The sequence below is a fragment of the Bos grunniens genome, chromosome 4 (assembly GCF_055505025.1).
Source record: "Bos grunniens cultivar Pamir isolate PY7600 chromosome 4, Bosgru_T2T1.0, whole genome shotgun sequence".
Lineage (NCBI taxonomy): Eukaryota > Metazoa > Chordata > Mammalia > Artiodactyla > Bovidae > Bos > Bos grunniens.
In genome coordinates this window covers 99,867,191-99,893,365 of record NC_141168.1, presented here as the reverse complement: position 1 = coordinate 99,893,365, position 26,175 = coordinate 99,867,191, and the positions used below count along the sequence as shown (strand labels likewise).

General features: G+C 38.0%; 1 protein-coding gene across 1 annotated transcript in view; it reads right to left on the bottom strand.

Moving 5' to 3' along the window:
* The window catches only part of VWDE (von Willebrand factor D and EGF domains), an 89,981-nt gene that overhangs the window by 19,657 nt on the left and 44,149 nt on the right, over positions 1-26,175 (bottom strand). The window contains 14 exon segments of the mRNA XM_086398073.1: positions 5,301-5,339; positions 5,434-5,547; positions 6,757-6,828; positions 7,730-7,825; positions 8,870-8,984; positions 9,040-9,140; positions 10,504-10,693; positions 10,696-10,775; positions 10,778-10,891; positions 10,894-11,040; positions 13,496-13,506; positions 16,189-16,243; positions 16,246-16,366; positions 22,000-22,158. Coding sequence (XP_086254199.1) covers positions 5,301-5,339; positions 5,434-5,547; positions 6,757-6,828; positions 7,730-7,825; positions 8,870-8,984; positions 9,040-9,140; positions 10,504-10,693; positions 10,696-10,775; positions 10,778-10,891; positions 10,894-11,040; positions 13,496-13,506; positions 16,189-16,243; positions 16,246-16,366; positions 22,000-22,158 — 1,414 coding nt within the window.

The following is a 26,175-nucleotide window of genomic DNA, read 5'->3' as shown; positions in this document are numbered from 1 at the left end:
TAAATTCAGTTATATAAAAATAGTAATACAAAGGCAAACTTGCCTATAAATTTTTAAATTTAATTTTCCTTAAGTGATGATTAAGTGGATTTTAGTTTTTGGTGTAAAAGTGAATGCCCAGTTGTTTTGTTTGGGTAATAACGTATTTGTGGACAGATTCCCCTTTTGAAAATTTCCAAACACTAAGAAAAATTCAGCTGATTTCAAGTAGATTCATAGGTGAAAATAATGTAACACTTTTTGTATAAAAACAATATAACTGAAAGATTTTAGCAAATGAATAATATCCATTATTTTAGACTGAGCCTTTTTTGGTTAATGATTGAGTTCCCTTTCTCTGGCATTTTTATTGGTACTTTTTATAATGGAGAAATGATCTTAAGTTTTCTGCGTTCTAATCCTTACACTGGAGAAGGAAATGGCAACCCACTCCAGTATTCTTGCTAGGAGAGTCCCATGGAGAGAGGAGCCTGGTGGGTTACAGTCCGTGGGGTCACAAAGAGTCAGACACGACTGAGCGACTGAACAACAACAATCCTTATTGAATTTAAGGTTATTTCTATTATTCATTACAAAAACACCACAAGAAATACCTGTGGTTAGGAATTTAACACTTAAAAATAAAAAGAATAAAAGACCTTTTTATAATGGGCAGTACTCATATACTCTATAAAACTTGATAAATACTACATCTATACAAAAAAGTATATATAATTAGAGTAATACAGGGAAATGGCATAAAACATGGACTTTATTGTGCCACCCCGAATCCCATTTTAAGAAAAGGAGGTTTAGGAGAATACCCATTCATGTATACATATTTATGAGATTCTCCAGTCTCAGATGGATCTTCCATCAAACTCCAAAATGAGCCAAGTAATCTGGCCTTACTTTGTGTATAGAAAGAGCTCATGGCATTTAAGGGATGAAGGAAATTGGAAGATATGAGGCAGAAATATCAATAACCTCAGATATGCAGATGACACCACCCTTATGGCAGAAAGTGAAGAGGAACTAAAAAGCCTCTTGATGAAAGTGAAAGTAGAGAGTGAAAAAGTTGGCTTAAAGCTCAATAGTCAGAAAATGAAGATCATGGCATCCAGTCCCATCACTTCATGGGAAATAGATGGGGAAACAGTGTCAGACTTTATTTTTTTGGGCTCCAAAATCACTGCAGATGGTGACTGCAGCCATGAAATTAAAAGACGCTTACTCCTTGGAAGGAAATTTATGTCCAACCTAGATAGCATATTCAAAAGCAGAGACATTACTTTGCCAACAAAGGTCCGGCTAGTCAAGGCTGTGGTTTTTCCTGTGGTCATGTATGGATGTGAGAGTTGGACTGTGAAGAAAGCTGAGCGCCGAAGAATTGATGCTTTTGAACTGTGGTGTTGGAGAAGACTCTTGAGAGTCCCTTGGACTGCAAGGACATCCAACCAGTCCATTCTGAAGGAGATCAGCCCTGGGATTTCTTTGGAAGGAATGATGCTAAAGCTGAAACTCCAGTACTTTGGCCACCTCATGTGAAGAGTTGACTCATTGGAAAAGACTCTGATGCTGGGAGGGATTGGGGGCAGGAGGAGAAGGGGACGACAGAGGATAAGATGGCTGGATGGCATCACTGACTCGATGGACATGAGTCTGGGTGAACTCCAGGAGTTGGTGATGGACAGGGAGGCCTGGTGTGCTGCGATTCATGGGGTCACAAAGAGTCAGACACGACTGAGCGACTGAACTGAACTGAACTGAGCCTCATGTTTTGGGCTTCCCTCATAGCTCAGTCTGCCTGCAATGCCAGAGACCTGGGTTTGATTCCTGAGTCGGGAAGATCCCCTGGAGAAGGAAATGGCAACCCACTCCAATATTCTTGCCTGGAGAATCCCATGGAGCCTGGCAGGCTACAGTCTATGGGGTCCCAAGAATTGGACACAACTGAGCAACTAACACACACACAGCCTCACATTTTAAGTCTTGCTTATTAATAGTTAACCTTTCGTGTTGTTTTCAGCTCAGTGTCTCTCTCCCTCTTTTGAAATGCTATAGAATACACAGTATATGCTCCTTATACTTATTTTAACCATATTCTGCCTAATTTATTCAGGGCTTTCAATATGTATACCATCTTCCCTTCCCTCTATTTGGGCTCAGAAGGGATGTGACTTAATAAAAATAAAGACCATATTTTTTCCTGCACTTTCTATAACGTATCATAACAATAATACCATTACTTAATGCCAAGTGCTGACTGTACTTGTATATGGTCTACTGTAGTCTCATTCACACTTGACAGCAACTGTCTAGCTCAAACTTGAAAGTAAAGGCCTGGAAACTATAAATTTGTCATATCCATGCCACTAAGAGATTATAAAGACTGATAACTCCAAAAATTTTAACATGACATGTTCATTAGACAATTTTTAGTTCAATTTAGTAATTTAGAGAGTCCCTGCTTAGTTATATAGTCAGCTTATACATTTTAGAGGATAAATTTTCTTAGTAAATCTTACACCTATTGCAAATAGCATTAGAAGCATAGCTTTTTATTTCCTTTCTCACATTCTCCACTCAAAATTCTACCTAAAACTCTTAAACATGCATTTAGTAATAATCTCCTAATTTTCAAGATCTGCCTTAACCTGGTCTTTGCATTCCATGTTCATACCCTAGCTTCTTAACAGAAATCTGAATTAGAAAAACTCATTTTGAATGCTTAATATATCTAGTATTAGAGTGATGGTTTCTTCTCCATCTCAGTGTCAATCTTAGAATCCTAACCTACCTCTAAGTGAAAAAACAAAACAAAACAGGATTGAAGTCAAACTGTAACATGACAAAGGAAGTATGTATTTTAGAAGTTAAATTATCACATCGTATACTAAAAATCCACTCTATATTCATATAGGCTCAAAACTACTAAGATGCAGAAAACAGATTTAAAACTTAATTTATTGACATTATTTCATGCCTGTGTGCTTAACTTCAGGTCATGCCCATTATTCTGAAAAAAAAACCAAAAACAGCTTATAGCATTAACTCAATGAGTGAAAGTGTTAAAGTCATAGGCCGTAAATGGGGTAAATGGTACATCTTTATGTCTCATATTACTGGGCACACTGCTGTGTGTAGCTGGCTCTTCATAAGTGTTTAATGAAACTAAAGTCAAGAGAGATCATGAGATAAAATTAGTAGTAGACATTAGATTGACTGTAAATAAAACATTTTTGCAGAGAAGGCAACAAAAATGACACCATTGCACATGAAAGACTGCAAGAGAGCTTGGCTTATTTGTTTCACACCTTGGTCCTACAAATGCACCAAGGCTGTGAGCCTAACATAAGTTGAATAAGTAAACATTTTACACAATAACTCATATATTTCTGTGAATTGGTAATTTGGTGACCAAAACTGCAATGTCACAAGAAATAGAGTAAATAAATAACATCTTCCCCTTTGAAAATTGTCTTATGTTTGTTTACTCAGAGCTCTGTTTGTGTCTAACTTTTCCTTTGCCTTTTTTGTTTGTTTGTTTTGTTTTGAACCAGTTTTTTTATTTTATTTTTTTTGTCACCCTGCTTATTTATTTATTTATTTATTTTTTTCTGAAAAATTTCACAATATAATGTTGATAGTTTACCATGAAGAAATTAAGAAAAGAGAATAGTTTCTAATGTTTATCCATGTATTGACTGTTCGTAGTGCTCTTTACTCCTTCCTGTATTTCCAAGTTTTGTTTTGATATTATCATCATTCATAAAGGACTTTATCATTTTTTATAGCTCGTGCATGCTTCCTTAGCTTTCATTTCTCTGAAGGTGTTTTCACCCCCATTTCAAAAGATACTTTCAATGAATATCTATTACAGAATTGACAGCTTTAATTTTTCAGCACTTTATTTTTTTTTTATTTGATAAATTTAACGCCTTTTATTGCCATACCTCATTTTACTGTGCTTTGCTTTAGTGAACTTTATAGATACATTTTTTTTTTTTCCTTGTTAATTTTCTGTTTAGTTGATCTATCCATAAGTGTGAGTGGGGTATTAAAGTCTCCCACTATTATTGTGTTATTGTTAATTTCTCCTTTCATACTTGTTAGAATTTGTCTTACATACTGCGGTGCTCCCATGTTGGGTGGATATATATTATATAATTGTTATATCTTCTTCTTGGATTGATCCTTTGATCATTATGTAGTGACCTTCTTTGTCTCTTTTCACAGCCTTTGTTTTAAAGTCTAATTTATCTGATATGAGTATTGTGACTCCTGCTTTCTTTTGGTCCCAATTTGCATGGAAAATCTTTTTCCAGCCCTTCACTTTCAGTCTGTATGTGTCCCCTGTTTTGAGGTGGGTCTCTTGTAGACAACATATGTAGGGGTCTTGTTTTTGTATCCATTCAGCCAGTCTTTGTCTTTTGGTTGGGGCATTCAACCCATTTACATTTAAGGTAATTACTAATAAGTATGATCCCGTTGCCATTTACTTTATTGTTTTGGGTTCGAGTTTATACACCATTTTTGTGTTTCCTGTCTAGAGAATATCCTTTAGTATTTGTTGGAGAGCTGGTTTGGTGGTGCAGAATTCTCTCAGCTTTTGCTTGTCTGAAAAGCTTTTGATTTCTCCTTCATACTTGAATGAGATCCTTGCTGGCTACAATAATCTGGGCTGTAGGTTATTTTCTTTCATCATTTTAAGTATGTCTTGCCATTCCCTCCTGGCTTGAAGAGTTTCTATTGAAAGATCTCCTTTTAACAAGGACCTAGAAGAAATAAAAAAGAGTCAATATATAATGAATAATGCAATAAATGAAATTAAAAACACTCTGGAGGCAACAAATAGTAGAATAACAGAGGCAGAAGATAGGATTAGTGAATTAGAAAATAGAATGGTAGAAATAAATGAATCAGAGAGGATAAAAGAAAAACGAATTAAAAGAAATGAGGACAATCTCAGAGACCTCCAGGACAATATTAAACGCCACAACATTCGAATCATAGGGGTTCCAGAAGAAGAAGACAAAAAGAAAGACCATGAGAAAATACTTGAGGAGATAATAGTTGAAAACTTCCCTAAAATGGGGAAGGAAATAATCACCCAAGTCCAAGAAACCCAGAGAGTCCCAAACAGGATAAACCCAAGGAGAAACACCCCAAGACACATATTAATCAAATTAACAAAGATCAAACACAAAGAACAAATATTAAAAGCAGCAAGGGAAAAACAACAAATAACACACAAGGGAATTCCCATAAGGATAACAGCTGATCCTTTGCCTTTTTATTTATAAAGAAAGAATAATTACCACTCTGACACTGTGTACCAAAGAATCCATTTGGACAGAAGTTGGTGATGGACAGGGAGGCCTAGCGTGCTGCAATTCATGGGGTCCCAAAGAGGCGGACACGACTGAGCGACTGAACTGAACTGAACTGAACTGAAAGTGTTTGGTTTATTACAGGAACCACCATTGAGGCAAACGGGGTCACACAAAGCTGGTAAACAGTAGGAGGGAGAAGGACCATAAAAGTTTTGTTATTTAAAAATGGAAGCTGCCCTGAAGTACAGAATGGTGCATAATGAAATATTTTATTTTTACTGCCATTTAAACCCATAACCTATAATTAATTAGACTTTTCCAAAATAAGAGGAGAGGAATAACCAGATAATAGCTTTGAAAGTTTGTTCATTAAGTTATTACCAAGCTAAGAATGTAGAGGCGGTTATTAGAATTCAGAATGCCCTTGGTAAGCATTCTTGGTAAAACAATTGGAAGTTAAGAGAAAGCAATTCAGCAACACAAACAGGATAGTCTGTAATCTGCTCAAATACATTCAGTCATGATTTTAAGTCATCTTCCCAATTCAAATAGGAACACTGCACTCAAGTCCTAGCACACTCAAAAACACACTTTGTTTTTGCTTCTTTCCCTTTGTTCCACTTTGAAAGTCACCCCAAATTCCATTTTTAATCCCGATTTTGCCAGTTCTCCAAAGTTTACAATCTTATTCCTAACTGCACCTGTCAGAATGAATTTCTCTTTCCTCTGCTTCCAGAAAGGTAAACATTTATTATGTCACTTGTTACCCAACTTGTAACATAGTGCTTTTTATAATTATAATCTGTATCTCCTTCACTAATGATATGCTACTTGTAATGGGAAAAAATCAAATTGATCTTTATTTCCCTTTGCATCATGCTTCACACATAGTTGTCAAGCTATAAACACTGAATTAAATTTATGTTGAGAAAAGTCCTTAGATCACAATGGATTAAACAGATAATGGCAAACACCACTGCCAAGGAATTAAGCCTGATACTGTAATAAATAGAATAACATTATGATGTCCAGTTAACTCAGAAGTGCTTGAATATTTAATGAAACAGAATGTCTGCATTGTGATTTTAAAAAAATCTTCAAAGATACCTGAATATGCAACACAAATATGTTTCTCTCCACCATAAGGCAGAGTATGAGGGAAAAATAAAAGCCAAAAAAGAAAGTATTGGTTGGGTTGGATAAGATTAAAGCTGGAATACATTCTATGGTTGTATACAAAGATAATGAATGAATATGAGAGACAGGGTTTTAAAAATCTATCTGAAATAAAAACTCTATACCAATCTCATCTGATTAGTTTTATGTTTTGCAAGTCCTTATCCTTAAGCCATTGATGCACCTTAAACCACTGATGCACCTTGAATTTCTTTCAACTGACATATTTATTGAAAATATTTCTGATTTTACCTGGCTGTGCTACAGCCAGGCTTACACTCACAGACATCTGGTTTAAGACATTTGCTTCCATTTTCACAGTGCCTGTTACAGACAACTAAGATCATAGGATAAATTAAAAGAAAGGTAAGTTAGATTCGGTACTGGTCATATTACTGGCTATGACTTCAGTTCAGTTCAGTAGCTCAGTCGTGTCCAACTCTTTGCGACCCCATGAATCGAGAACCCCATGAACAGTATGAAAAGGCTATGACTTAGTGGCTCATAACTGCCGACCACAGTCTAATGAATAAGATTAAAGAGAAAGATAAAAAACATTTTTGGGGGGGGCTTTAAATAGTTCGCAGTTTTCGTATTCAGTTACCTTTATTGTTTGCTGTTAATACAGATGGGGAAAGTAGAAAATCACTGAGATGAATAGTAAGCAAGAGTTGACTATTTGTGAAAACTGTTACTAATGAAAGCAATCATAGACATAGATTAAATGAGGTAAATTTGTATATAAGCCAACATATTAGAGGGGCTTCCCAGGTGGCACAAGTGCTAAAGAACCCAACCACCAATGCAGGAGATGCAAGAGACGTGTTCAATCCGTGGGCTGGGAAGATCCCCTGGAGAAGGAAATGGAAACCTACTCCAGTATTTTTGCCTGGAGAATCCCACAGACAGAGGAGCCAGATGGGCTACAGATCATGGGGTCGCAGAGAGTTGGACGTGTCTGAGCAACTGTGCACACACAACAAATTAGAATTCTTATTATCTCAAAGTAATGGTCATGGACAGAGTCCAGAAAAGAGTTGTTTCTAAGAACAAGCTTCTTTATCTTACTTACTACTGGCACCCAGTGCTCTCAGTGGTATGCAGAATGGTAATCATCATAGCAAATCATGAAGGCATATATTTTGCATAGGGTTTGGGTTTATCTCAGTTAACATTAGAGCAATCAACTCTTCAAGGAGCAATTTCATTATACTAGACTGCAAGAGAGCTTTGCTTACTTGTTTCACACCTTATTCCTACAAAACCATACGGGCAAAAGCGGCGGTTTCCAGCTAAGTAGGTGCCACCATGTTGACAAGGTGGTCTCCAGCCTTCTGCAGACACAGATTGTGTTAAATCAGCTCCTAATTTGGAAACAGTCAGTTTATGTTTATGAAGCACAAGCACAATAAAACCTTCTGCTATGAGCAATTTATAGTAAACTTAGTTCTATTTTAGCATGAAATCTAGTTCTGTGGGATTGACTATGAGGTCACACTCTGTAGACACCTATAAATCATCAGCATGTTTTGGTTTATAAAACTTTTGGTTAACTGGATGGAAATACACAATCTAAGGTTTCTTCTGAAAAGTGAGACTTGGAGTTACACATTCTTGCCCTACAAAGAGAACACTTCTATATTTCTATAATTATTTTCATATGCTATTCATACTGTTTCTGTTAGTTCATTCTGTGTTTACTGTAATTTGTTAATTTGTGCCTTGCCTTGCCATGAAAACACAATAGGCTCTCAGTTTATTAATAATTATATATGTACAACTCACTAATATGTATTCTTTAAAAATATTACTTAAAAATTTAACAACTTTTTTTCTTTAAAGTATTATCCATTTTAGGAATGCCATTTCCTAAACTCTCCATTTAAGATTTCAACCAAGGCAATGAAATTATATGGCTATAAACATGTTTTTAAAAATGATTTTTTAGGTTTCTTTTTGCTACCTGATATCTTCTAATTATTTGGTAATAGCAGTTCCTTGGACCCATGTTTGCGAAATTATTCAATAGGCAGATATCCTTTGTTTGAAGCTAAAATATTTATAGGGATATGGTTCCATATAACTAAATATCAAAAAAAAATTTCTGCAGATACTTTTACCAAAGATATATGAGGTATTGTTTTTTGGTCCTCTGATTTGGCAAATTTAAATTTTTTAAATCTTCAATAAATTATTTTTAATAAACATTAACAAAACTTAGACTCCCTCACCAGCATTAATACATATTAATATGTACATATTAACATATACTGTGTACATATTAATATGTACACAGTAAAACTGAATTACCTTTAAAACACTTTTAAAAGATTGCATTATTTTGATTTTATTATTTGATTTTTAATTTGAATTATCACCTTCATCACAGATTGCTCCATGTCCTGGGGAACATTCACAAATGTTAGGCTTAATACATTTTCCATGGTTTTTGCAGTCAGGATGACATACAGCTGTAAAAAATAAAGCTCATGGCTTAGAAATATTAATTATCAATTAAATTCATTATGCAAACTAATAAAAGCTATACTTAATCAGTTTGGCAGTCAGAACCGGTGTAACCAGGTTTGCATTTGCATATGTTTGTGGCAACACACTCTCTGTTTCTTCCCCAAGGATGTTTACAAATGGCTGGAAAAATCAAGGCAAAAAGGCTGAATTGTAGATACAGTGTATACACATTGCCTGTAGACTTAATTCTGTAATAAAAGTAAAATTCTCTGAAATTGGAAAATTTGAAATTGCTATTAAACAATAATGACTGCAAACATTCACAAAATTATTTTTCCCCTTATATTTGTTTTACTACCAGGATGACTGAGGTAAATGATTAATAGGGTAAGAAAAACATACCATATGAGGAAATTAGTCCCATAGAAAATCTGCTGTTGGACATGGTGGCTGCTAACCATAAAAGGGATTACAGTCTTTCAGAGAGCAGTTTAGTGTCAGATACTAATTAGCTAAATGCTGGTGAATGGCAGGGAGAATCATAATGTCAAAGAGCAAAATGCCAGCAACACATCGTAAGCTTATATGTTCTTATTTCTTAAGCTTCTCTGACAACCCAATATACTCTATTAGGCATTTAACACTTTTTGAAGTAACTGAAATGATTGAGGTTGTTTTACTTGCTAATAAAAAGGAGTTTTATGTTATAAACATGTAAGAATTAAAGGTTATTATCATTATTCCTACAGAAAAAAAAAAAAAAAAAACAATGAAGTTCCTCAAGGTAACTCAGAACAAAGGAACACCCTAACAGCTCTGTTTCTTAAGCTGGTCTCAAACAAATCAAAACACACACACACACAAAAGAAAATAATATGAACATTAAAATGTAACTTCTAAGCCAGAAGTTTTATTTGTATCAAAGAAAACTATGCTGATGATTGTGAAAAGAAGTAAACAATCCTTTCAAAATTAAAGTGATGCCTAACTTGTTTTATTGTTAAGAGCTGGAGGAATTACAGAGAAACTTAATTTATACAAATAATGCAGGATTAGTCATTTAAAGGCTAAATACCCTCTGTGAGCTGAAAAGAACCCAGACCACAGTGTTATTCATGCTGTTATTTTATACCTAGCTGCTTGCTACCAGGAGTGTCGGTTGGCCCTGTACGGTTGTGCTTTCTTTTCTGTATAACGGGAAAAATAATACCTAGTACATGGAGTCCTTGTGGATTATATGACATAATAGAAACGAAATATTTCCAAAGGCCCTAGAACAAGTAGGTACTTAATTCATATATTTGTAGTGTGTTATATAGTTATAATGTTTTTTAGTATCAACATTATTAAAAATTTGAGCAACACTTGTGTTAATTTTTTTGAAATGTGAAGAGAATATACCCAAATAATAAATAAAATGAGTAGAAGTTAGTGAACTAAATGGAGTAAACAAAATGTAATATATAGAAAGGTGTATCTTCTTAAGCACTTAACAGTGAGCTAGATAGTTTTCTTTGTGACATTTGAAGAGTTGTCACACTACCTCTGCAATTGCTACCATCTCTGTAATATCCAAAGGGGCAGCGTCCACGCTGGAAGTGACCATCTGTGGTTGGCACACAGGAAACACCAAGAAAGCAAGGGGATTCAGCCCAACTTGATCTTTTGGTCAATCCAGGCTTTTCTGGCAAAACAGTGATGGCTGTAATAAGTGATGATGTAAACCCATCCTTTTATACTGTGTATAACCTTGGGCAGACCTGTTAGTTTGAGAATTATACTCTCCTGCCTCTGTTTGGATGAGACTCTGGGTACTACTTCACCATGAGAACTGTTCAGGTGAATGCTTAAAGAACTATGGTTGTTTGTAGGAACTGCCAACTCCTCCAGGAAGAGGTTTGCACTAGGGGTATGAGCCACATATTCAAATCTGATATCTGATGGGAAATAGCCTTCTTTGAATGATTAATTTGAGTTGTAATTGATTTTAACGAGAAGTGTGAGAGGTAGTTGGTTGCAGCCAAGAACATTTTCGTAGTTGCAGGACTGTGGATTGAGCTCGCACCAAGTAGTGAATGTTCTGTTGACAGTTGATGCAAATTTAACAACCAAAAAAGAAAAAGATGTTAGTCACAGTTAGCATAATATTTATTAATGTTCTGCTCTACCTACAGAGGGCTTCTCTGGTGGCTCAGACGGTAAGGAATCTGCCTGCACTGCAGGAGACCTGGGTTTGATCCCTGGGTGGGGAAGATCCCCTGGAGAACAGAATGGCTACCCACACCAGTATTTTTGCCTGGAGAATTCTACGGACAGAGAAGCCTGGCCTGGTACAGTCCATGGAGGTGCAAAGGGTTGGACACGACTGAGTGACTAACACTTTCTGTAGTATTTAACATTAGGTATTTCATTCCTTCATTTAAAGTCTATTACATGTACATCACTCATTATTAGAGAAATGCAAATCAAAATTACAATGACATAGCACCTCAGTTCAGTTCAGTCGCTCAGTCGTGTCCGACTCTTTGTGACCCCATGAATCGCAGCACACCAGGCCTCCCTGTCCATCACCAACTCCCGGAGTTCACTCAGACTCACGTCCATCGAGTCAGTGATGCCATCCAGCCATCTCATCCTTTGTCGTCCCCTTCTCCTCCTGCCCCCAATCCCTCCCAGCATCAGAGTCGTTTCTAATGAGTCAACCCTTCTCATGAGGTGGCCAAAGTACTGGAGTTTCAGCTTTAGCATCATTCCTTCCAAAGAAATCCCAGGGCTGATCTCCTTCAGAATGGACTGGTTGGATCTCCTTGCAGTCCAAGGGACTCTCAAGAATCTTCTCCAACACCACAGTGCAAAAGCATCAATTCTTCAGTGCTCAGCCTTCTTCACAGTCCAACTCTCACATCCATACATGACCACTGGAAAAACCATAGCCTTGACTAGACGGACCTTTGTTGGCAAAGTAATGTCTCTGCTTTTGAATATGCTATCTAGGTTGGTCATAACTTTCCTTCCAAGGAGTAAGTGTCTTTTAGTTTCATGGATGCAGTCACCATCTGCAGTGATTTTGGAGCCCAAAAAGTCTGACACTGTTTCCACTGTTTCCCCATCTATTTCCCATGAAGTGATGGGACTGGATGCCATGATCTTCGTTTTCTGAATGTTGAGCTTTGAGCCAACTTTTTCACTCTCCTCTTTCACTTTCATCAAGAGGCTTTTGAGTTCCTCTCCACTTTTGCCATAAGGGTGGTGTCGTCTGCATGTCTGAGGTTATTGATATTTCTCCCGGCAATCTTGATTCCAGCTTGTGCTTCTTCCAGTCCAGCGTTTCTCATGATGTACTCTGCATATAAGTTAAATAAGCAGGGTGACAATATACAGCCTGGATGTACTCCTTTTCCTATTTGGAACCAGTCCGTTGTTCCATGTCCAGTTCTAACTGTTGCTTCCTGACTTGCATACAGATTTCTCAAGAGGCAGGTCCGATGGTCTGGTATTCCCATCTCTTTCAGAATTTTCCACAGTTTATTAAAAAGGAATGCATTTGAATCTGTTCTAATGAGGTGGACAAAACTAGTGCCTATTATACAGAGTGAAGTAAGTCAGAAAAAGAAATATAAATATCTTATACTGACACATTTATATGGAATCTGAAGAAATGGCACTGATAAATTTATTTTCAGGGAAGCAATGGATAAACAGACATAGAGAACAGACCTATGGACATGGTGGGAGGAGAGGAGGGAGAAGGTGAGATGTATGCAGAGAGTAACATAGAAATTTACAATACCATATGTAAAATAGATAGCCAATGGGAATTTGCTGTATGACTCAGAGAACTCTAACAGGGGCTCTGCGACAGGCTGAAGGGTGGGATGGGGTGGGGAGGTGGGGGGAGATGGGAGGGAGGTCTTGGAGGGAGGGGACATGGGTGTACCTGTGGCTGATTCTTGTTGATATATGACAGAAAACCACAAAATTCTGTAAAGCAATTATACTTCAATATCTAATCCCAAATTAAGCAACCTTCTCATTCAAGGCATTCATCCTCATATATAACCTAAATTCAGGATTCTTTGCAATGTTAGCATATTTTCTCTGCCTTTGGTTCTCTTGTTAGAGAATCATTCTAATGAGGTAACTAGTTTCTGTTTGGTAACATATTAGCAACCAATTCCAGATCATTTGTTTTCATCTAGATGTGAGGTCTTTCTTTTATTCCCGCAGTATTCAGGACACTGGTGTGAAACACATTTGGGGACTTGATTTGTATAAGAATACCATCTTTAATAAGATACTGCTCATCCTTTTATTTTGGAGAAGGAAATGGCAACCTACTCCAGTATTCTTGCCTAGAGAATCCTGTGGACAGAGGAGCCTGGGGGCTGCTGTCCATTCGCACAGAGTCTGACACGACTGAAGCGACTTCGCATGCATGCATATTTCAATTAAAAATTTTTTGTTTAAATCTATTACATGTATAAATGCTATTCTAGGAGTCTTACAGCATTAAAAAGTCAACACATGATTCTTGCCCTCTGAGAACCTGTAATATATTTAGATACACAAGATAACACAGAATATAAAATAGTATAGAAGTATTTGTTTAAAGTTTTAATATTTCTGCATAAAAAGACAATATAGATAAGGCAGGCCATAGAGATAGAAAAGACACTTTCAAGTACACATTATGTAAAGGATCAGTGGCCAGAATAAACTCTTACAAAACAACAAAAAGTCAAAGAAAAGTTATAAACAGATAAACAACAGAAAAGCAAATTTCAATGATTATTTAAAAAAAATAATTTGATGATTTTGGCAAGTTTTATCCAAAAACAAACAATGGAAAGATAAAACTAAACAACTCTGTAGATAAGAAAACAGAAAAGATACATACATGAAAATAATTTTAAAGTATATAATAATACATATAATTTTAAACTAACAATTTGAAACCTCGATGAGTTTTTGCAAAATATAAATGAACTGAAGAAGATAGAGTAGATGACAGAAAAACTACATTGAAAGAAATAGAAAAACAATCTAAAATAACCTCCTAAAATGATGTCAGGACAGCTGATCTAATGGAAAAAAAATTTTACCAAATTTCAAGGAAAAACTATTTTGCAAAACTTTTGGAACATGCACAAAGAGGTGAAACATCAACATTTTATCAGAGTGGCATAATCTTATAGTCAGCATTATTTTTGAAAATACACAAATTTAAAATGAAATACTACTATTTTATTTAAGATAAATCAAGTGAAGCTGTGTAGTTATATATTATCACATCAGGATGAAATAGACTTGTATCTCAACTAACATAATTTATTAAGATATAAGTGAAAAAATTAATATGTTAAAAAGTAATTTGATACATCCATTTTTGTTAAAAAAAAAAAAAGTCTGAAAGGGCTTCCCTGGTGGCTCAGTGATAAAGAATCAGCCTGCCAATGCAGGAAACATGGGTTCAATCCCTGTTCCTGGAAGATCCCACATGCCATGGAGCAGCTAAGCCTGTGCACCACAAATATTGAGCCTATGCTCTAAAACCCACAAACCACAACTACTGAGTCCACACACCACAACTACTGAAACCTGATTGCCCTAGAGACTGTGCTCTGAATCAAGAGAAGACATTGCAATCAAGAGAAGCCTGGGCACCGTAACTAGAGAGGAGCCTCTACTCTCTACAACTAGAGAAAAGCCCTCACAGCAACAAAGACCCAGCACAGCCAAAACTAAATAAATAAAAAAGAAAATTATGAAAACATTCTGAAAAAGTTAATCCAGGGGATAGAAGTTATAGCACATAGTTAGTGATGATAAAAAGCATTTGATAAAATGTAAAACCCACTCCTGACTTAAAACCAGAGAATTCTGAGAAAGCAACCAATAAAAGGAAAATTCCAGCAGAAACCTGTAGTGATACCATACTTAGGGGCAAAACATGGAAGAATTCCCACTAAAACCATTAAGAAACAAAACTATTAAGAAACATTCCTGCACACTTTGCACCGGAGGTCCCAGCCGCTACAATCAGAACATAAATTTGAGACCTGGAAGAGGGCTGTTAGATTGCTCAAGTTCAAGTTTTGCCTCTGTAATTTAAGAACTCTGTAAACATATTGCTTAACCCATCAGTGCCTCTGTTTGCTGCTGCTGCTGCTAAGTCGCTTCAGTCGTGTCCGACTCTGTGTGACCCCATAGACGGCAGCCCACCAAGCTCCCTCGTCCTTGGGGATCTCCAGGCAAGAACACTGGAGTGGGTTGCCATTTCCTTCTCCAATGCATGAAAGTGAGAAGTGAAAGTGAAGTCCCTCAGTTGTGTCAGACTCTTAGCGACCCCATGGACTGCAGCCCACCAGGCTCCTCCGTCCATGGGGTTTTCCAGGCAAGAGTACTGGAGTGGGGTGTCATTGCCTTCTCCTGCCTCTGTTTACTCATTTGTAAAATGAAAATGAGTTACTATATATAGCTATTATGAGGATCAGATGAAATAATGTATTAAAAATATTTGCTTAGTGTCGGTACATCATAAAGTTAGACTAAATCTTAGTTACTATAAAAAAGTAAATGGAGACAAACTCACCATTTGCAAAAATATGTTTTACCAGCAAAATTAAGACAAGAATAAACCATAGAAGAGTGTAAATAGCGTTAAATAAGGCAACTGGGTGCATGAATAACTTTAAAATTAGGATACATTTCCTATATTGCAATAATCAACAATACCTTGCAAAATGAACAAATGCAATATCTTGGAAGATAAACAGCTGACATCATAGTATGCAAAGGCATAAAGAAAAGTAATTAGAAACATGCAAGAATAATAGTGTTACTGAATAAAACAAGAGTTATAAAGAAAGCACTGTGAAGAAGAAAAGGTCTTTTGAAACAGTGAGTTTCACATTTGAGTAGGGTTTGAGTAGATGATGAATGACCAGGAATTTATAGAATATAAGTTTGGAATGATCACTTCCAACCCTAAGTTTCTCTAAAATCACCTTAAATAATTATGCAATTTGTTCCTAACACAACATGACTCATTTATCTAGAATATAAACCAGAAAATTCAAAAGATTAGCAAGAAAAAGGATAATCTAAAATGCATTATATAATCTTAGAACTTTTTGAAAATAAAAATTCCTGAGGGGTAAATATGGGAATCTTCTGAAAAACAAATGAGAGATAATACTTGTCATTAGAGTTTAACTAAAATAATTACCTAATAAAGGCATTTCCATTCGTTGGCTTAACATTCCTCCGTCTCTGGCATATATACCATCCTTTTCCTTAGTTACACTGTTGTCAGACCTTGTGAGAACCACAGTATGTGCAATAAATTCATTTAAAAAGCGTGTTTCAACTATAAATGTATACACGAAAAACAGATCAGAGTTAAACTTATGAAACCAAAGCACTGTGAATAAGAACATATAAAAATGTCATGTGCATTAAACTCCTTGCAAATTAGATCAGAGAACTAGCTTACACATCACCTCTTCAGCAGATGCTTCTCTAAGGGACTGAATTGTGTTCCCCAGAATTCATTCGTGGAAGCCCTAAACCTGAATGTGGCTGTATTTGGAGATACTTTTAAGGAGGTGAATAAAATTGAATGAGGTCATAAGGCATGAATACTATAGGACTTGGAGAGAAGCCAGAAACCAACCCTGCTGGCAACTTCATCTCAAGCTTCCAGTTTCCAGAATTGTAAGAAAACAAATTTCTGCTGTTGAAGTCACCCAGTCTGTGGTATTCTGTTATGGCAGCAGAGCTAACAGATGTTCCTATGGTCACACTCACCCAATCAATGTCAACCACCTGTATTCCTTCCATGAACTTTGTTCTTCACACGTATGTGTCTCTTTCCTACACTACTTAGGAACTTTAAGAACTGCAATTTATTTACTTTTATAGTTATTGATTTTTGTGTCTACCACAAACTAAGTAAACAACAACCAACAATAAAAGATCAAGTTTGTGTTAACAAGCATCTTGGAGTACAGAATGAAGCAGGGCAAAGGCTAACAGAGTTATGCCAAGAGAACGCACTGGTCATAGCAAACACCCTCTTCCAACAACACAAGAGAAGACTCTACACATGGACATCACCAGATGGTCAACACCAAAATCAGATTGATTATATTCTTTGCAGCCAAAGATGGAGAAGCTCTGTACAGTCAGCAAAAACAAGGCTGGGAGCTGACTGTGGCTCAGATCATCAACTCCTTATTGCCAAATTCAAACTGAAGTTAAAGAAAGTGGAGAAAACCACTAGAACATTCAAGTATGACCTAAATCAAATCCCTTATGATTATACACTGATCTCAGTAGCATATTAGGCACCTACCAACCTAGAGAGTTCCTCTTTCAGTATCCTATCATTTTGCCTTTTCATATTGTTTCATACTGTTCATGGGGTTCTCAAGGCAAGAATACTGAAGTGGTTTGCCATTCCCTTCTCCAGTGGACCACATTCTGTCAGACCTCTCCACCATGACCCGCCCATCTTCAGTGGCCCCACGGGCATGGCTTAGTTTCACTGAGTTAGACAAGGCTGTGATCTGTGTGATTAGATTGACTAGTTTTCTGTGATTATGGTTTCAGTGTGTCTGCCCTGTGATGCCCTCTTGCAACACCTACCGTCTTACTTGGGTTTCTCTTACCTTGGACGTGGGGTATCTCTTCACAGCTGCTCCAGCAAAGCGCAGCCATTGTTCCTTTCCTTGGACGAGGGGTATCTCCTCACCGTCGCCCCTCCTGACCTTGAACGTGGAGTAGCTCCTCTCTGCCCTCCTGTGACCACGCAGCCACCACTCCTTGGATGTGGGATTGCTCCTTTCGGCCGCCGCCCCTGGCCTCAGGTTGGGGATAGCTCCTCTTGGCCGCTCCTGTGCTGTCGCAGCCTGGCACTCTCAGCTGTTGCCCCTGACCTTGGACGTGGGGTAGCTCCTCTTGGCCCCTCCTGCGCCGTCACAGCCGGGCACTCTCAGCTGTCGCCCCTGACCTCGGACTTGGGATAGGTCCTCTCGGCCGCCACCCCTGACCTCAGATTTGGTGTAGCTCCTCTCAGCCACGCTTCTGCCGGGTCCATCACAGCCGGCGCGCTTCTCCAATATGCTACTGGAGATCAGTGGAGAAATAACTCCAGAAAGAATGAAGGGATGGAGCCAAAGCAAAAACGCCACCAGGTGGTGGATGTGACTGGTGATAGAAGCAAGGTCTGATGTTGTAAAGAGCAATATTGCGTAGAAACCTTGAATGTTAGGTCCATGAATCAAGGCAAACTGGAAGTGGACAAACAGGAGATAGCAAGAGTGAACGTCGACATTCTAGGAATCAGCAAACTAAGATGGACTGGAATGGGTGAATTTAACTCAGATGACCATTATATCTACTACTGCAGGCAGGAATCCCTTAGAAGAAATGGAGTAGCCATCATAGTCCACAAAAGAGTCTGGAATGCAATATTAGGATGCAATCTCAAAAATGACAGATTGATCTCTGTTCAGTATCACAGTAATCCAAGTCTATGCCCCAACCAGTAATGCTAAAGAAGCTGAAGTTGAACGGTTCTATGAAGACCTACAAGACCTTTTAGAACTAACACCCAAAAAAAGATGTCCTTTTCATTATAGGGGACTGGAATGCAAAAGTAGGAAGTCAAGAAACCTGGAGTAACAGGCAAATTTGGCCTTGGAATACTGAATGAAGCAGGGCAAAGACTAATAGAGTTTTGCCAAGGAAATGCACTGGTCATAGCAAACACCCTCTTCTAACAACACAAGAGAAGACTCTACACATGGACATCACCAGATTGTCAACACCAAAATCAGATCAATTATATTCTTTGCAGCCAAAAATGGAGAAGCTTTATAGAATTAGCAAAAACAAGACTATTTAAGGGCCTAGATCTGATAGATAGAGTGCCTGATGAACTATGGAATGAGGTTCATGACATTATACAGGAGACAGGGATCAAGACCATCCCCATGGAAAAGAAATGCAAAAAAGCAAAATGGCTGTCTGAGGAGGCCTTACAAATAGCTGTGAAAAGAAGAGAAGTGAAAAGCAAAGGAGAAAAGGAAAGATATAAGCATCTGAATGGAGAGTTCCAAAGAATAGCAAGGAGAGATAAGAAAGCCTTCCTCAGCGATCAATGCAAAGAAATAGAGGAAAACAACAGAATGGGAAAGACTAGAGATCTCTACAAGAAAATTAGAGATACTAAGGCAACATTTCATGCAAAGATGAGCTCGTTAAAGGACAGAAATGGTATGGACCAAACAGAAGCAGAAGATATTAAGAAGAGGTGGCAAAAATACACAGAAGAACTGTACAAAAAAGATCTTCACGACCCAGATAATCATGATGGCATGATCACTGACCTAGAGCCAGACATCCTGGAATGTGAAGTCAACTGGGCCTTAGGAAGCATCACTATGAACAAAGCTAGTGGAGGTGATGGAATTCCAGTTGAGTTATTTCAAATCCTGAAAGATGATGCTATGAAAGTGCTGCACTCAATATGTCAGCAAATTTGGAAAACTCAGCAGTGTCCACAGGACTGGAAAAGGTCAGTTTTCATTCCAATCCCAAAGAAAGGCAATGCCAAAGAATGCTCAAACTACCACACAATTGCACTCATCTCACACGCTAGTAAAGTGATGCTCAAAATTCTCCAAGCCAGGCTACATCAGTATGTGAACTGTGAACTTCCTGATGTTCAAGCTGGTTTTAGAAAAGGCAGAGGAACCAGAGATCAAATCACCAACATCCTGGTGGATCACCAAAAAAGCAAGACAGTTCCAGAAAAACATCTATTTCTGATTTATTGACTATACCAAAGCCTTTGACTGTGTGGATCACAATAAACTGTAGAAAATTCTGAAAGAGATAGGAATACCAGACCACCTGACGTGCCTCTTGAGAAACTATGGACAGAGGTTCGTGACATTGTACAGGAGACAGGGATCAAGACCATCCCCATGGAAAAGAAATGCAAAAAAGCAAAATGGCCTTACAAATAGCTGTGAAAAGAAGAGAAGCGAAAAGCAAAGGAGAAATGGAAAGATATAAGCATCTGAATGAGAATTTCAAAGAATAGCAAAGAGAGATAAGAAAGCCTTCCTCAGCGATCAATGCAAAGAAATAGAGGAAAACAACAGAATGGGAAAGACTAGAGATCTCTTAAAGAAAATTAGGGATACCAAGGGAACATTTCATGCAAAGATGGGCTCAATAAAGGACAGAAATGGCATGGACCAAACACAAGCAGAAGATATTAAGAAGAGGTGAGGAAGCAACAGTTAGAACTGAACATGGAACAACATACTGTTTCCAAATAGGTAAAGGAGTACGTCAAGGCTGTATATTGTCACCCTGCTTATTTGAATTATATCCAGGGTACATCATAAGAAACACTGGGCTGGATGAGGCACAAGCTGGAATCAAGATTGCCAGGAGAAATATCAATAACCTTAGATAGGAATATGACACCACTCTTACGGCAGAAAGGGAAGAAGAACTAAAGAGCCTCTTGATGGAAGTGAAAGAGGAGAGTGAAAAAGTTGGCTTAAAGCACAACATTCAGAAAACTAAGATCATAGCATCTGGTCCCATCACTTCATGGCAAATAGATGGGGAAACAGTGGCTGACTTTATTTTTTTGGGCTCCAAAATCACTGCAGATGGTGACTGCAGCCATGAAATGAAAAGATGCTTACTCCTTGGAAGGAAAGTTATGACCAACCTAGATAGCATATTCAAAACCAGAGACATTACTTTGCCAACAAAGGTCCATCTAGTCAAGGCTATGGTTTTTCCTGTGGTCATGTATGGATGTGAGAGTTGGACTGTGAAGAAGGCTGAGAGCCGAAGAATTGATGCTTTTGAACTGTGGTGTTGGAGAAGACTCTTGAGAGTCCCTTGGACTGCAAGGAGATCCAACCAGTCCATTCTGAAGATCAGCCTTGGGATTTCTTTGAAAGGAATGTTGCTGAAGCTGAAACTCCAGTACTTTGGCCACCTCATGCGAAGAGTTGACTCATTGGAAAAGACTCTGATGCTGGGAGGGATTGGGGGCAGGAGGAGAAGGGGTTAACAGAGGATGAGATGGCTGGATGGCAGCACTGACTCGATGGACATGAGTCTGAGTGTGAACACCGGTAGTTGGTGTTGGACAGGGAGGCCTGGTGTGCTGCGATTCATGGGTCGCAAAGAGTCAGACATGACTGAGCGACTGAACTGAACTGAACTTGCCCCTGTATGTCCTTATAATACTGACTGATTTTAATTTCCCCACCTTTCAATATGGGGGTCTTGGAACAGATAATTCAATGCCCCTTATATCTTTGAACACTGTGAATTTATGATGAATCAGTCATAACAAGGCCATTAAAAAAAGACACCAATTCAGAAGTTACATTGTGTTTCTCTTATTTCTTGCACTAAATTCTTCCCCACATTTCTACTCTTCCCATAATATCCCAAGTCTTGCACCTGAGCAATGACTCATATGGTCTAACACAATAATGAAAATTGCACTTTCAATAACGTACATGGTGACATTACAAAGCACTATGTAAATATAACGCTTTATGACTCCTTAGATAAAATTACATGGGACCAGGGAGTAATTATATCTTGTTGTATTTTGTGATGCCTGGCCTTATTAAAAAAGAGAATGTGAGAAACACCTATATCGAATCATACATGGCTATATTTAAAGAAGTAAAGAAATTATATGGTACATGACTATAATTTGGGTAGTTTTTTTAGGTGGAACAAAGCATCCAGAAATCATCCATACCCAATATTATGCTCAGAATGTCACAGAATAATAGCGCTGGGTTTGTGTTCTTTATTACATATTAAAATAAAAATCCCATATCTATTGTACTGCAATCATAGAGATTATATATAATGAAAACATTTCATCTTATATTTCCTTGCAGCAAAATAAATTATGCAATTAAGAAAAATCCTAAATTACACAGTATTCATCTTAAAAAAACATTTATGTAACCCATGATTTTAAATTGTTTTTAAATATTTGGATTAAAAAGAATAACTTACTTTCTAAAAATGACCATGTAAATTTTGAAATTTTAGGTCTACAAATTGAACAAGGGCTGGTAGGATTTTTATCCCCTTCAATGTAGCAGAGTCCATTGATAATGCAAACATTTTCCTAATGGAGATTTTTTAAAAAGGAAAACACCAATCAAGATACAACTAGTTAGTATTTAGGGAAAAAAATACACAATACATAAAAGAAAGCAACATATATGTTGATGATTCCAACAAATGCAATTTATAAGTCTGTATTGATTAGCAAACATTTTTTTCACTTTAGAAAACATTTTTTGTATATTCTGATCATAAATGCATCTTAGAAAACAAATAATTTCCTCTATGTGTTAATGGAACTGATCAATATGAAAGGAATAAGAAAATTTATAAATAACATGGGAATAAAGCATCACTTTTCTTTCTTTTTACTGCGAAACTCACACAGGAAGTGTTTTATTTACAAATAAAAACAGACTCTTTTCCCCTGCATATCTAGGAATTAGATTGGTTTATAGTTATTCTCCCTTCCTCCAGGAGCCCACTAGTCCTTTGAACATGGCAAGAGTAAACTAGATCCCTGGCATAGTCATCCATACTTGATAATGGATGCTATTACACAAATAGTGGAGAGAAATGCTGACATGCAAAGAAGTAATCATAAATGTAGAAATCATTTTTAACTTGGGAAGAAGATCAAATTTTGTCCAGGATATATAAACTTGCTCATTCTACCAAATCTCCTTGACATCACTTGGAACACTGCAGAAAAATGAGAACAAAATAGCCCCAAGAGGTTAAAACAACTGTGAATAACAACATTTGAAGAGTAATTATTTCAGGACATATGGAAATGTAATATTTGGAGGGAAAGAAAATCAAACAACTTCTCAAAAACAGAAATTTCTTATTGATGTGATCTGATTGTTAATCTCAAGAAGAAAATTTTAAAAATCTGAGGAAAGGGAGGCAGAGGATGAGATGGTTATAGTATTACCAACTCAATGGACATGAATTTGAGCAAACTCTGGGAGATAGTGAAGGACAGGAAAGCCTGGCGTGCTGCAGTCTATGGGGGCACAAAGAGTCAGACATGACTTAGTGACCGAACAACAGATACATGAAAACTATTTTATATGCTTCTTAGTTCTGAAGAGCCAGGTGATATTACACACATGGTATCACTTAAATCAGCAACTGACATAGAAAAGAAACCTGTTGATAAGCCTAGTGGACTGGATATAGATTAAAAAGGATATGGGTGAGAAGTTTCAGCCCAGGCTGTGCTGTTCTGTTATCCCTTAAATGGTAGATATTTGCATGGTTCAATGAGCTTAGCGGCCACAGGAAACTCCCTTTGAAAGTGTTACCTTCACATTTTACAAATTCTGTCTAAATGCATGTCATTTGCCACAAAGAAGATAAAGTAACCATAAGGCAGCATTTTATTGGAAAATCACTATTACTACTTTTAAAATGTGTGTAGGAAAGAAAATTCAACCTGAACCTCTTGTTTTGATGTTTCAGGAGTAAACCTGTCACTTCAAAATTTTTAAGGCAGAAACTCAGCCATTTTAACAGGAGTTATAGGCAGAAGAACAATTTTGATTTAATCTTGAATAACCTTGAAGAAGGCTTTTCTCTATTAGTATTTGTGATATGAAAGTGAAAACTTACATTAATATTCCAGCAGCACAGGAAATGAAAAAGCTATGATGCAAATGTGAAAATAATGGAAAAGTTACATACCTGGCAGCTGCAACGGGCGCGGCATAGCGCAGGCGGCTGCGACGGGCGCGCCACGTCCGAGGTCAGGGGCAGAAGCCGGGAGGACCCCATGCCCAAAGGGCGGCGGCCAAGAGGAGTTACCCCACGCCCGAGGTCAGGGGAGGCGACCGAGAGTACCAGACTGCGATGGCACGGGAACAGCCGAGAGGAGCTACTGCACGTCCGAGGTCAGGGGCGGCGGCCGGAAGGAGCTACCCCTCGCCCCTAAGCCTGAGGCCAGGGGCAGCAGACGGGAGGAGCTACCCCACGCCCCCACGCCCAAGACCAGGGGCAGCAACGAGAGGAGTGACCTGGAGCCATGGCTGCGCGGGCGCAGGAGGGCCTAGAGGAACTATCCCACATTGAAGGTCAGGAAGGGCAGCGGTGAGGAGATACCCCTCATCCAAGATAAGGAGCAATGGCTGCACTTTGCCGGAGCAGCCGTGAAGAGATACCGCACGCCCAAGGTAAGAGAAACCCAAATAAGACAGTAGGTGTTGCAAGAGGGCATCAGAGGTCAAACACACTGAAACCATACTCACAGAAAACTAGTCAATCTAATCACACTAGGACCACAGCCTTGTCTAACTCAATGAAACTAAACCATGCCCGTGGGGCAATCCAAGACGGGCGGGTCATGGTGAAGAGATTTGACAGAATGTGGTCCACTGGAGAAGGGAATGGCAAACCACTTGAGTATTCTTGCCTTGAGAACCCCATGAACAGTATGAAAAGGCAAAATCATAGGATACTGAAAGAGAAACTCCCCAGGTCAGTAGGTGCCCAATATGCTACTGGAGATCAGTGGAGAAATAACTCCAGAAAGAATGAAGGGATGGAGCCAAAGCAAAAACAATACCCAGCTGTGGATGTGACTGGTGATAGAAGCAAGGTCTGATGCTGTAAAGAGCAATATTGCATAGGAACATGGAATGTTAGGTCCATGAATCAAGGCAAATTGGAAGTGGTCAAACAAGAGATGGCAAGAGTGAATGTTGACATTCTAGGAATCAGCGAACTGAAATGGACTGGAATGGGTGAATTTAACTCATATGACCATTATATCTACCACTGTGGGCAGGAATCCCTCAGAAGAAATGGAGTGGCCATCATGGTCAACAAAAGAGTCCAAAATGCAGTACTTGGATGCAATCTCAAAAATGACAGTATGATCTCTGTTCGTTTCCAAGGCAAACCATTCAATATCACAGGAATCCAAGTCTATGCCCCAACCAGTAATGCTGAAGAAGCTGAAGTTGAACGGTTCTATGAAGACCTACAAGACCTTTTAGAACTAACACCCAAACAAGAAGTCCTTTTCATTATAGGGGACTGGAATGCAAAAGTAGGAAGTCAAGAAACACCTGGAGTAACAGGCAAATTTGGCCTTGGAATACAGAATGAAGCAGGGCAAAGACTAATAGAGTTTTGCCAAGAAAATACACTGGTCATAACAAACACCCTCTTCCAAAACACAAGAGAAGACTCTACACATGGACATCACCAGATGGTCAACACCGAAATCAGATTGATTATATTCTTTGCAGCCAAAGATGGAGAAGCTCTATACAGTCAGCAAAAACAAGACCAGGAGCTGACTGTGGCTCAGACCATGAACTCCTTATTGCCAAATTCAGACTGAAATTGAAGAAAGTAGGGGAAAACCACTAGACCATTCAGGTATGACCTAAATCAAATCCCTTATGATTATACAGTGGAAGTGAGAAATAGATTTAAGGGCCTAGATCTGATAGATAGAGTGCCTGATGAACTATGGACTGAGGTTCGTGACATTGTACAAGAGACAGGGATCAAGACCATTCCTATAGAAAAGAAATGCAACAAAGCAAAATGGCTGTCTGGGGAGGCCTTACAAATAGCTGTGAACAGAAGAGTAGCAAAAAGCAAAGGAGAAAAGGAAAGATATAAACATCTGAATGCAGAGTTCCAAAGAATAGCAAGAAAGCCTTCGTCAGCGATCAATGCAAAGAAATAGAAGAAAACAACAGACTGGGAAAGACTAGGGATCTCTTCAACAAAATCAGAGATACCAAAGGAATATTTCATGAAAAGATGAGCTCGTTAAAGGACAAAAATGGTATGGACCTAACAGAAGCAGAAGATATTAAGAAGAGATGGCAAGAATACACAGAAGAACTGTACAAAAAAGATCTTAACAACCCAGATAATCACGATGGTGTGATTACTGACCTAGAGCCAGACATCCTGGAATGTGAAGTCAAGTGGGCCTTAGAAAGCATCACTACGAACAAAGCTAGTAGAGGTGATGGAATTCCAGTTGAGCTATTCCAAATCCTGAAAGATGATGCTGTGAAAGTGCTGCATTCAATATGCCAGCAAATTTGGAAAA